Genomic DNA, 13056 nt, shown 5'->3' with positions numbered 1-13056 from the left:
GACACTAAAAAAGTTCTTTCTAATATCTCTGTGGCTCATTTGGGCACTCAGTTTCCACCTGTGTCCCCTAGTGCGTGTGCCCCTTGTGTTAAATAGCCTGTCTTTATCAACCCTGTCAATTCCCTTGAGGATCTTGAATGTGGTGATCATGTCCCCCCTAACTCTTCTGTCTTCCAACGAAGTGAGGTTCAATTCCCGTAGTCTCTCCTCGTAGCTCATACCTCTCAGCTCGGGTACTAGTCTGGTGGCAAACCTTTGAACCTTTTCCAGTTCAGTCTTATGCTTGACTAGATATTGACTCCATACTGGAGCCGCATACTCCAGGATTGGTCTGACATATGTGGTATATAATGTTCTGAAAGATTCCTTACACAAGTTTCTAAATGCCGTTCTTATGTTGCCAACCTGGCATATTATTGTTGGGTGTGTGTGTGTGTTGACAAACCCCTATGTGACGCTTGCAACCCTAAATATAACATAAACTAATCTGGAGACATAACAAGGAGACCAAGCAGTTAGTTAAAGACCGAGTATATGGTTAGGAAGCCCATTACCATCCACTCCCAGTCCTCTGACGGGGCAGGTCAAGCTCCTCTCAAGCGGCCACCGACTCGCATCCAAGCTTCCTCTCATCCTTTATAAAGACTCAAGCTTCCATGAAATAAAGCTGAGCCGGGATACCATGTAGAAAGAGCGAAGGGCGGCCCTCCAGCTACCACTCCGCCACCCATACTTACCTCTGTATCCTGCTCCAGCCGGGAGAACGATTCTCATACACTTGTTCAAGCACTGAATGATTCCTTGCAAAAGTGTCTAAATGCCGCTAGCATTTATGCTAGCCAACCTGGCATACGCTGTTGATGTTATCCTCTTGATATGAGCTTCAGGGGACAGGTCTGGCGTGATATCAACCCCTAGGTCTTTCTCTTTGACTCATGAAAAATTTCATCTCCCAAATGATACCTTGAATCTGGCCTCCTGCTCCCTACACCTATCTTCATTACATTACATTAGCTTGGGTTAAACTCTTAACAACCATTTGTTCGACCATTCTTTTAGTTTGTCTAGGACTTCTTGAAGCCTCAAGCAGTCCTCCTCTGTCTTAATCTTTCTCATAATTTTGGCATCGTCAGCAAACATTGAGAGGAATGAGTCTGTACCCTCCGGGAGATCATTTACGTATATCAGAAACAGGATAGTACCGAGTACAGAGCCCTGTGGGACTACACTGGTGACTTCACGCCATTCTGAGGTCTCACCCCTCACTGTAACTCTCTGTTTCCTATTGCTTAGGTATTCCCTTATCAACTGGAGCGCCCTACCAGTTACTCCTGCCTGTTTCTCCAGCTTATGCATCAACCTTTTATGGGGTACTGTGTCAAAGGTTTTCCGACAGTCCAAAAAAATGCAGTCCGCCCATCCTTCTCTTTCTTGCTTAATCTTTGTCACCTGATCGTAGAATTCTATTAAGCCAGTAAGGCAAGATTTACCCTCCCTGAACCCATGTTGGCGATTTGTCATGAAGTCCCTTCTCTCCAGATGTGTTACTAGATTTTTTCTCACGATCTTCTCCATCACCTTACATGGTATACAAGTTAAGGACACTGGCCTGTAGTTCAGTGCCTCTTGTTTGTCACCCTTTTTGTATATTGGGACCACATTCGCCGTCTTCCATATTTCTGGTTGGTCTCCCGTCTCCAGTGACTTACTATACACTATGGAGAGTGGCAAGCAGAGTGCCTCTGCACACACTTTCAATACCCATGGTGAGATCCCGTCTGGACCAACAGCCTTTCTCTCATCCAGATCCAATAGGTGTCTCTTGACCTCATCTCTCGTAATTTCGAACCCTTCCAAGGCCGCTTGGTTTACTGCCCCCTCTCCTAACGCAGTGACCTCGCCATGTTCTATTGTGAAGACCTCCTGGAACCTCTTGTTGAGTTCCTCACACACCTCTTTACCATTCTCTGTATACCTGTCCTTGCCTCTTCTAAGTTTCATTACCTGTTTTTTCACTGTTGTTTTCCTGCTGATGTGACCGTGGAGTAGCTTTGCATCGGTCTTGGCTTTGCTTGCTATATCATTTTCATAAATTTTCTCTGCTTCCCTTCTCACACTAACATACTCATTCCTGGTTCTCTGGTATCTCTCTCTCTGCTTCCTGGTGTTCTGTTATTCCGGAAGTTCCTCCACGCCCTTTTGTTCAGTACCTTTGCTTCCATACATACCCTGTTAAACCATGGATTCTTCTTTTGCTTCTCGGATTTTTTCCTTTGGGCCGGGATAAACCTGTTTACTGCCTCCTGACACTTTTGGGTGACATAGTCCATCAAGTCTTGTACAGACTTAGCTCTGAGGTCTGTGTCCCATGGTATATCCCTTAGGAAACTTCTCATCCCCTCATAATTCCCCTTTCGGTATGCCAGCCTTTTGTTTTCTAGTTCTTTTTTGGGGGGAGATAAGTCCTAGCTCTACCAAGTACTCAAATATCAATACACTGTTATCACTCATTCCCAAGGGCGCTTCCATCTTAACTTCCCTTATATCCCACTCATTAAGGGTAAATATCAGATCAAGAATAGCTGGTTCATCCTCCTTTCTCATTCTTGTCGTTCCCTTGATATGGTGGCTTAGAAAGTTTCTTGTTGCCGCGTCCAGCAGCTTAGCTCTCCATGTATCTGGTCCTACATGCAGGTGTCTGTTCTCCCAATCAATTTTCCCGTGGTTGAATTCCCCATGATTAGTAGTCCAGATCCATTCCTACTAGCGAGAGACGCTGTTCTCTATGTTAATGGTGGCCATGTTGTTTCTATCAAATTCCTGTCTGGGTCTTCTATCATTTGGTGGCGGGTTATATATGACTGTGACTACAATTTTTTGTCCTCCAGTTATTATTGTACCTGTTATATAGTCACTGAAACCTTCACAGCCCTGAATAACCATTTCCTCAAAATCCCAGCCTTTTCTTACCAGCAGAGCTACACCACCACCTCCTCTTCCTTCTCTCTCTTTCCTCACAACACAGCAGTCCTGTGGAAACACTGCATTTGTTATGGTTTTCGTGAGCTTTGTTTCTGTGAGTGCTATTATGTCTGGGTTTTCTTCAAGTACCCATTCTCCAAGTTTGTTTTATTTATAATCCCATCTATGTTAGTGTACATCGCCTTGAGACTCACTTTCTTCTGTCCCTTCTCTTGTTCCCTTCTTGGTGAGCGTTCTGCTGATGGTGGAAGCTGTTCGTGTGTGTGTGTGTGTACTCACCTAGTTGTGTTTGCGGGGGTTGAGCTCTGGCTCTTTGGTCCCGCCTCTCAAATGTCAATCAACAGCTGTACAGATTCCTGAGCCTATCGGGCTCTATCATATCTACACTTGAAACTGTGTATGGAGTCAGCCTCCACCACATCTCTTCCTAATGCATTCCATTTGTCCACCACTCTGACACTAAAAAAGTTCTTTCTAATATCTCTGTGGCTCATTTGGGCGCTCAGTTTCCACCTGTGTCCCCTTGTACGTGTTCCCCTTGTGTTAAATAGACTGTCTTTATCTACCCTATCAATTCCCTTCAGATTCTTGAATGTGGTGATCATGTCCCCCCTAACTCTTCTGTCTTCCAGCGAAATGAGGTTTAGTGTCCGTAGTCTCTCCTCGTAGCTCATACCTCTCAGCTCGGGTACTAGTCTGGTGGCAAACCTTTGAACCTTTTCCAGTTTAGTCTTATCCTTGACTAGATATGGACTCCATGCTGGGGCTGCATACTCCAGGATTGGCCTGACATATGTGGTATACAAAGTTCTGAATGATTCTTTACACAAGTTTCTGAATGCCGTTCGTATGTTGGCCAGCCTGGCATATGCCGCTGATGTTATCCGCTTGATATGTGCTGCAGGAGACAGGTCTGGCGTGATATCAACCCCCAAGTCTTTTTCCTTCTCTGACTCCTGAAGAATTTCCTCTCCCAGATGATACGTTGTATCTGGCCTCCTGCTCCCTACACCTATCTTCATTACATTACATTTGGTTGGGTTAAACTCTAACAACCATTTGTTCGACCATTCCTTCAGCTTGTCTAGGTCTTCTTGAAGCCTCAAACAGTCCTCTTCTGTTTTAATCCTTCTCATAATTTTAGCATCGTCCGCAAACATTGAGAGAAATGAATCGATACCCTCCGGGAGATCATTTACATATATCAGAAACAAGATAGGACCGAGTACAGAGCCCTGTGGGACTCCACTGGTGACTTCACGCCAATCGGAGGTCTCGCCCCTCACCGTAACTCTCTGCTTCCTATTGCTTAGATACTCCCTTATCCACTGGAGCACCTTACCAGCTACACCTGCCTGTCTCTCCAGCTTATGTACCAGCCTCTTATGCGGTACTGTGTCAAAGGCTTTCCGACAATCCAAGAAAATGCAGTCCGCCCAGCCCTCTCTTTCTTGCTTAATCTGTGTCACCTGATCGTAGAATTCTATGAAGCCTGTAAGGCAAGATTTACCCTCCCTGAACCCATGTTGGCGATTTGTCACGAAGTCCCTTCTCTCCAGATGTGTTACCAGGTTTTTTCTCACGATCTTCTCCATCACCTTGCATGGTATACAAGTCAAGGACACTGGCCTGTAGTTCAGTGCCTCTTGCCTGTCGCCCTTTTTGTATATTGGGACCACATTCGCCGTCTTCCATATTTCTGATAGGTCTCCCGTCTCCAGTGACTTACTATACACTATGGAGAGTGGCAAGCAAAGTGCCTCTGCACACTCTTTCAGTACCCATGGTGAGATCCCATCTGGACCAACAGCCTTTCTAACATCCAGATCCAGCAGGTGTCTCTTGACCTCCTCTCTCGTAATTTCGAACTCTTCCAAGGCCGCCTGGTTTACCTCCCTTTCTCCTAGCACAGTCACCTCACCTTGTTCTATTGTGAAGACTTCCTGGAACCTCTTGTTGAGTTCTTCACACACCTCTCTGTCATTCTCTGTATACCTGTCCTCGCCTGTTCTAAGTTTCAATACCTGTTCTTTCACTGTTGTTTTCCTTCTGATGTGACTGTGGAGTAGCTTTGGTTCGGTCTTGGCTTTGTTTGCTATATCATTTTCAAAACTTTTCTCTGCTTCTCTTCTCACCCTGACGTACTCATTCCTGGTTCTCTGGTATCTCTCTCTGCTTTCTGGTGTTCTGTTATTCCGGAAGTTCCTCCAAGCCCTTTTGTTCAGTTTCTTCGCTTCCATACATGCCCTATTATACCATGGATTCTTCTGTTGCTTCTCGGATTTTTCCCTTTGGACCGGGATGAACCTGTTTACTGCCTCCTGACACTTTTGGGTAACATAGTCCATCATACCCTGTACAGACTTATCTCTGAGGTCTGTGCCCCAAGGTATTTCACTTAGGAAACTTCTCATCTGTTCATAATTTCCCTTTCGGTATGCCAGCCTTTTGATTCCTAGTTCTTTTTTGGGGGAAATAAGTCCTAGCTCTACCAGGTACTCAAAGTTCAATACACTGGTCACTCATTCCCAAGGGCACTTCCATCTTAACTTCTCTTATATCCCACTCATTTAGGGTAAATATCAAATCAAGCATTGCTGGTTCATCTTCTCCTCTCATTATTGTTGGTTCTCTGATGTGCTGGCTTAGAAAGTTTCTTGTTGCCACGTCCAGCAGCTTAGCCCTCCATGTTTCTGGTCCTCCATGCGGGTCTCTGTTCGTCCAATCTATCTTCCCATGGTTGAAGTCTCCCATAATTAGTAGTCCAGATCCATTCCTGCTAGCAACAGAAGCTGCTCTTTCTATTATGTTAATGGTGGCCATGTTGTGTCTATCATATCAACCCTGTCGATTCCATTGAGAATATTGTGTGTGTGTGTGTGTGTGTACGTGTATACACACACACACACACACACATACACACACACACACACACACACACACACACACACACACACACACACACACACACACACACACACACACTCCACTCACCAAGGAGGCGATTTGAGAAGGGACAGAAGAAAGTGAGCCTCAAAGCGATGTACACTAACATAGATGGAATTACAAATAAAGCAAATGAGCTTGGAGAACTGGTACTAGAGGAAAACCCAGACATAATAGCCCTCACAGAAACAAAGATCACGAAAACAATAACAAATGCAGTGTTTCCACAGGACTATTATGTTATGCGGAAAGAGAGGGAAGGAAGAGGTGGGGGTGGTGTAGCTCTGCTGGTAAGAAAAGGCTGGGATTTTGAGGAGATGGATATTCAGGGCTGTGAAGGTTTCAGTGACTACATAGCAGGTACTGTAACAAATGGAGGGAAAAAAATTATAGTCGCAGTCATATATAATCCACCACCAAATGACAGAAGACCTAGACAGGAATATGATAGAAACAACATGGCCACCATTAACATAATAGAAAGAGCAGCTTCTGTTGCTAGCAGGAATGGATCTGGACTACTAATTATGGGAGACTTCAACCATGGGAAGATAGATTGGAAGAACAGAGACCCGCATGGAGGACCAGAAACATGGAGAGCTAAGCTGCTGGACGTGGCAACAAGAAACTTTCTAAGCCAGCATACCAAAGAGCCAACAAGAATGAGAGGAGAAGATGAACCAGCAATGCTTGATTTGATATTTACCCTAAATGAATGGGATATAAGGGAAGTTAAGATGGAAGCGCCCTTGGGAATGAGTGACCACAGTGTATTGAACTTTGAGTACCTGGTAGAGCTAGGACTTATCTCCCCCCAAAAAGAACTAGGAATCAAAAGGCTGGCATACCGAAAGGGGAATTATGAACGGATGAGAAGTTTCCTAAGTGAAATACCTTGGGACACAGACCTCAGAGACAAGTCTGTACAGGGTATGATGGACTATGTTACCCAAAAGTGTCAGGAGGCAGTAAACAGGTTCATCCCGGCCCAAAGGGAAAAATCCGAGAAGCAACAAAAGAATCCATGGTATAATAGGGCATGTATGGAAGCGAAGAAACTGAACAAGAAGGCGTGGAGGAACTTCCGGAATAACAGAACACCAGAAAGCAGGGAGAGATACCAGAGAACCAGGAATGAGTACGTCAGGGTGAGAAGAGAAGCAGAGAAAATTTTTGAAAATGATATAGCAAACAAAGCCAAGACCGAACCAAAGCTACTCCACAGTCACATCAGAAGGAAAACAACAGTGAAAGAACAGGTATTGAAACTTAGAACAGGCGAGGACAGGTATACAGAGAATGACAGAGGTGTGTGAGGAACTCAACAAGAGGTTCCAGGAGGTCTTCACAATAGAACAGGGTGAGGTCACTGTGCTAGGAGAAAGGGAGGTAAACCAGGCGGCCTTGGAGGAGTTCGAAATTACGAGAGAGGAGGTCAAGAGACACCTGCTGGATCTGGATGTTAGAAAGGCTGTTGGTCCAGATGGGATCTCACCATGGGTACTGAAAGAGTGTGCAGAGGCACTTTGCTTGCCACTCTCCATAGTGTATAGTAAGTCACTGGAGACGGGAGACCTATCAGAAATATGGAAGACGGCGAATGTGGTCCCAATATACAAAAAGGGCGACAGGCAAGAGGCACTGAACTACAGGCCAGTGTCCTTGACTTGTATACCATGCAAGGTGATGGAGAAGATCGTGAGAAAAAACCTGGTAACACATCTGGAGAGAAGGGACTTCGTGACAAATCGCCAACATGGGTTCAGGGAGGGTAAATCTTGCCTTACAGGCTTCATAGAATTCTACGATCAGGTGACACAGATTAAGCAAGAAAGAGAGGGCTGGGCGGACTGCATTTTCTTGGATTGTCGGAAAGCCTTTGACACAGTACCGCATAAGAGGCTGGTACATAAGCTGGAGAGACAGGCAGGTGTAGCTGGTAAGGTGCTCCAGTGGATAAGGGAGTATCTAAGCAATAGGAAGCAGAGAGTTACGGTGAGGGGCGAGACCTCCGATTGGCGTGAAGTCACCAGTGGAGTCCCACAGGGCTCTGTACTCGGTCCTATTTTGTTTCTGATATATGTAAATGATCTCCCGGAGGGTATCGATTCATTTCTCTCAATGTTTGCGGACGATGCTAAAATTATGAGAAGGATTAAAACAGAAGAGGACTGTTTGAGGCTTCAAGAAGACCTAGACAAGCTGAAGGAATGGTCGAACAAATGGTTGTTAGAGTTTAACCCAACCAAATGTAATGTAATGAAGATAGGTGTAGGGAGCAGGAGGCCAGATACAAGGTATCATCTGGGAGAGGAAATTCTTCAGGAGTCAGAGAAGGAAAAAGACTTGGGGGTTGATATCACGCCAGACCTGTCTCCTGCAGCACATATCAAGCGGATAACATCAGCGGCATATGCCAGGCTGGCCAACATACGAACGGCATTCAGAAACTTGTGTAAAGAATCATTCAGAACTTTGTATACCACATATGTCAGGCCAATCCTGGAGTATGCAGCCCCAGCATGGAGTCCATATCTAGTCAAGGATAAGACTAAACTGGAAAAGGTTCAAAGGTTTGCCACCAGACTAGTACCCGAGCTGAGAGGTATGAGCTACGAGGAGAGACTACGGGAATTAAACCTCACTTCGCTGGAAGACAGAAGAGTTAGGGGGGACATGATCACCACATTCAAGATTCTGAAGGGGATTGATAGGGTAGATAAAGACAGTCTATTTAACACAAGGGGAACACGCACAAGGGGACACAGGTGGAAACTGAGTGCCCAAATGAGCCACAGAGATATTAGAAAGAACTTTTTAGTGTCAGAGTGGTTGACAAATGGAATGCATTAGGGGGTGATGTGGTGGAGGCTGACTCCATACACAGTTTCAAGTGTAGATATGACAGAGCCCGATAGGCTCAGGAATCTGTACACCTGTTGATTGACGGTTGAGAGGCGGGACCAAAGAGCCAGAGCTCAACCCCCGCAAACACAACTAGGTGAGTACAACTAGGTGAGTACACACACACACACACACACACACACACACACACACACACACACACACAGGCGGGCCGAAAGAGCAAAGCTCAACCCCCGTAAAACACAACTAGATGAATACACCGCCGGAGAGTGACCAGTGAAGCTGTAGCGTCCTGCATGTTGCATCATGTGGTCACATTAGGGGCTAAAACACCAGAGATGTCACCATAAAGTTATCAAAAGCTTTAGATTGAACATCAACAACAACGAAGACATCCCACCATTGCTATTCAGCCGCTCCGTAAAAAATGCAGCGGTTTTAACCTACCTGGAAACGTACGAACCCAAGCAACCCCCCTAACCCATCTCGGAAAGAGGCGCTCAGAACGTCGATATCACAGTGGTTTCACCTTAACCTAAAATACCGCCGTAATTTGAACGTATCTGTATCAACCGGATATAACTTTTCGAACGAGGGGTTCCCTTTAAATAGTGACGTCACAGGCCATCTGAGTGGACTTGGGCAACAATGCCATGAGAAGGTCCAGGTAGAATGGTACACATGGTTGCTGATTTTGATGTGAATAAGAGTGAATAATCAGGGGGAGGGGAGCGTCAAGCCATTACGACTATATAGCACTGGGAAGGGGTCAGGATAAGGATTTGTGATGGGACGGGGGGGGGGGGGAAGGAATGGTGCCTAACCACTTGTGGACGGTCGGGGATTGAACGCCGACCTGCATACACGTGGTATTGAGGGGCGGTACTGAGAGGGGCCCCTTAGCGAAAAGACCAGAAAATGGCGGACGGGGGAAATCGTGTTGGAAAGGAACTTAGGGTTTTAAGTTATTTTTCACTGGACCACAATGAGATGAGCCACAATTCAAGCTTGATTAACTTGCTGGATGTCGTAGTGTTGTTCCGAAGGACCTACGAGGTAGTTATATATAGTGTCTGTGTCTTGATTTCCGAATACACTTTCGTCTCTTTGATTCTATTAACTGCCCGCCAAGCACACACCTAAACTACGACGTTGGTACAACATTCGAACAAGTTTTAACACCACCTAACCAGTTATAACAACCAATATAGCAAGTTGTAACAAAGTTCTAATACGTCATAAACACGTTAAGTCAAGATGTAACAACTTTATTACAAGTTGTAACAAGCGGAAAATAGAGACAGTTACGGTTTGTTTCCCGGGTGGACCGTTATATAATATAAACGATGCTAGACTAAGGTGCATTGTACATATTATGATATATCTGATTCTTGTATATTAACGAAAGTACAAGGATATGTGGGAGTTCCACTGGGTGATTCTTTGCATTTTGTGTCAATATATATATTTTTACCGTGGCACTACATAGGTGCTTCTGTGCACCTTTGGGATTTCCCCGGGGCATTTATCAGTAGGCTGATATAGTTATTAATTATATATAATTATAATTAATATAATTATTAATTATAAATCCCTAGGAAGAGACGACCAAGTGAAACTACATACAGGACAACAACCCTAGCCAGATTCACGAAGCAGTTACGCAAGCACTTACGAACGTGTACATCTTTCCTCAATCTTTGACGGCTTTGGCTACATTTATTAAACAGTTTACAATCATGAAAACTTGCCAGTTAACTGTTGTTATTGTTATAAACAGCCTCCTGGTGCTTGGGAGCTCATTAACTGTTTAATAATTGTAAACAAAGCCGCCAAAGATTGAGAAAAGATTTACAGGTTCGTAAGTGTTTGCGTAACTGCTTCGTGAATCTAGCCTCTGGTTAAGACGGTCGAACACGACACAAACCTTCACGAATTATTTGGGTTTTGTCCCAGTCCAAAATTTGGTCTTGATCAACGTCCAAATCCAAAATTTGGACTTTGGCAAATGCCAAGTCCAACAATTGGACTTGGTATTTGCCAATATTAAGAGGGGTGATTAGTGATACTTTTTTCTTTGACAATGAGTGGTATTAACATATTAATAGCCATTATAAGCCGATGCATTGTTAACGTCAATATTACGGCGTTATAAATTTCCCTAATGCGTCGCATTTTTAACGGATTGGTGCATTCCGTAGACGCACTGGGTGTGAGGACACGTTTATAAGCCTCTCCCCTAATATCTAATGTCTAATTCCCCCTAATTAATGTCTAGTGTTCCCTAATTACTTCAATTGATTAATACTTGATAGCAACACTAATACTACTACTAATACTACTAATATAATTATTAGTAACACTTATAATTAACAGTAAAGTGTTAAATAATTAACACTTATACATTGCCCGAGTAATGGGAAAATATATGGACAAATATATAATTAGTAAATAAGTAAGTATATAATATAAGTAAATAAGTATATATATCATATATATACGTATACGTAAGTATATATATGACAGTAGCTGTTGATCAAGAGGCAGGTGTTGATCAAGACGCGGGTGTTGATCAAGACGCGGGTGTTGATCAAGACGCGGGTGTTGATCAAGACGCAGGTGTTGATCAAGACGCAGGTGTTGATCAAGACGCAGGTGTTGATCAAGGCGCGGGTGTTGATCAAGACGCGGGTGTTGATCAAGGCGCAGGTGTTGATCAAGACGCAAGTGCTGATCAAGACGCAGGTGCTGATCAAGACGCAGGTGCTGATCAAGACGCAGGTGTTGATCAAGACGCAGGTGTTGATCAAGACGCGGGTGTTGATCAAGACGCGGGTGTTGATCAAGATGCGGGTGTTGATCAAGACGCGGGTGTTGATCAAGACGCAGGTGTTGATCAAGACGCAGGTGTTGATCAAGACGCAGGTGTTGATCAAGACGCAGGTGTTGATCAAGACGCAGGTGTTGATCAAGACGCAGGTGTTGATCAAGACGCAGGTGTTGATCAAGACGCAGGTGTTGATCAAGACGCAGGTGTTGATCAAGACGCGGGTGTTGATCAAGACAAGTGTTGATCAAGACAAGTGTTGATCAAGACGCGGGTGTTGATCAAGACGCGGGTGTTGATCAAGACGCGGGTGTTGATCAAGACGCGGGTGTTGATCAAGACGCGGGTGTTGATCAAGACGCGGGTGTTGATCAAGACGCGGGTGTTGATCAAGACGCGGGTGTTGATCAAGACGCGGGTGTTGATCAAGACGCGGGTGTTGATCAAGACGCGGGTGTTGATCAAGACGCGGGTGTTGATCAAGACGCGGGTGTTGATCAAGACGCGGGTGTTGATCAAGACGCGGGTGTTGATCAAGACGCGGGTGTTGATCAAGACGCGGGTGTTGATCAAGACGCGGGTGTTGATCATGACGCAGGTGTTGATCATGACGCAGGTGTTGATCAAGACAGGTGTTGATCAAGACGCGGGTGTTGATCAAGACGCGGGTGTTGATCAAGACGCGGGTGTTGATCAAGACGCGGGTGTTGATCAAGACGCGGGTGTTGATCAAGACGCGGGTGTTGATCAAGACGCGGGTGTTGATCAAGACGCGGGTGTTGATCAAGACGCGGGTGTTGATCAAGACGCAAGGTGTTGATCAAGACGCGGGTGTTGATCAAGACGCGGGTGTTGATCAAGACGCGGGTGTTGATCAAGACGCGGGTGTTGATCAAGACGCGGGTGTTGATCAAGACGCGGGTGTTGATCAAGACGCGGGTGTTGATCAAGACGCGGGTGTTGATCAAGACGCGGGTGTTGATCAAGACGCGGGTGTTGATCAAGACGCGGGTGTTGATCAAGACGCGGGTGTTGATCAAGACGCGGGTGTTGATCAAGACGCGGGTGTTGATCAAGACGCGGGTGTTGATCAAGACGCGGGTGTTGATCAAGACAAGTGTTGATCAAGACAAGTGTTGATCAAGACAAGTGTTGATCAAGACAAGTGTTGATCAAGACGCGGGTGTTGATCAAGACGCGGGTGTTGATCAAGACGCGGGTGTTGATCAAGACGCTGGTGTTGATCAAGACGCTGGTGTTGATCAAGACGCAGGTGTTGATCAATAATTGATCCTCGTCTTCTCATAGTAACGGTGTGCACCAACGTTCATATATTGACGTATTAGACGATTAGAAAGAATTTGTTACCACTCAATTTGGACAACCCGGAGAACGTTTTTTTTTTTTTTTTTGTATATGTAGGTAATAAAATATAT

General features: G+C 45.1%; 1 protein-coding gene across 1 annotated transcript in view; it reads left to right on the top strand.

Moving 5' to 3' along the window:
- LOC138366866 (uncharacterized) overlaps positions 1-12760 on the top strand; it is a 13237-nt gene extending 477 nt beyond the window's left edge. Inside the window, exons 2-4 of the mRNA XM_069328154.1 lie at positions 11337-11808; positions 11907-12236; positions 12464-12760. Of these exons, the coding sequence (XP_069184255.1) occupies positions 11337-11808; positions 11907-12236; positions 12464-12760 (1099 nt within the window). The remainder of the gene's footprint in view (positions 1-11336; positions 11809-11906; positions 12237-12463) is intronic.
- The last annotated feature ends 296 nt before the right edge of the window (positions 12761-13056 follow it).

Source organism: Procambarus clarkii, chromosome 20 (assembly GCF_040958095.1).
Source record: "Procambarus clarkii isolate CNS0578487 chromosome 20, FALCON_Pclarkii_2.0, whole genome shotgun sequence".
NCBI lineage: Eukaryota > Metazoa > Arthropoda > Malacostraca > Decapoda > Cambaridae > Procambarus > Procambarus clarkii.
Note: the sequence above shows the minus strand (reverse complement) of the source record. Positions and strands in the feature narration are given on the sequence as shown.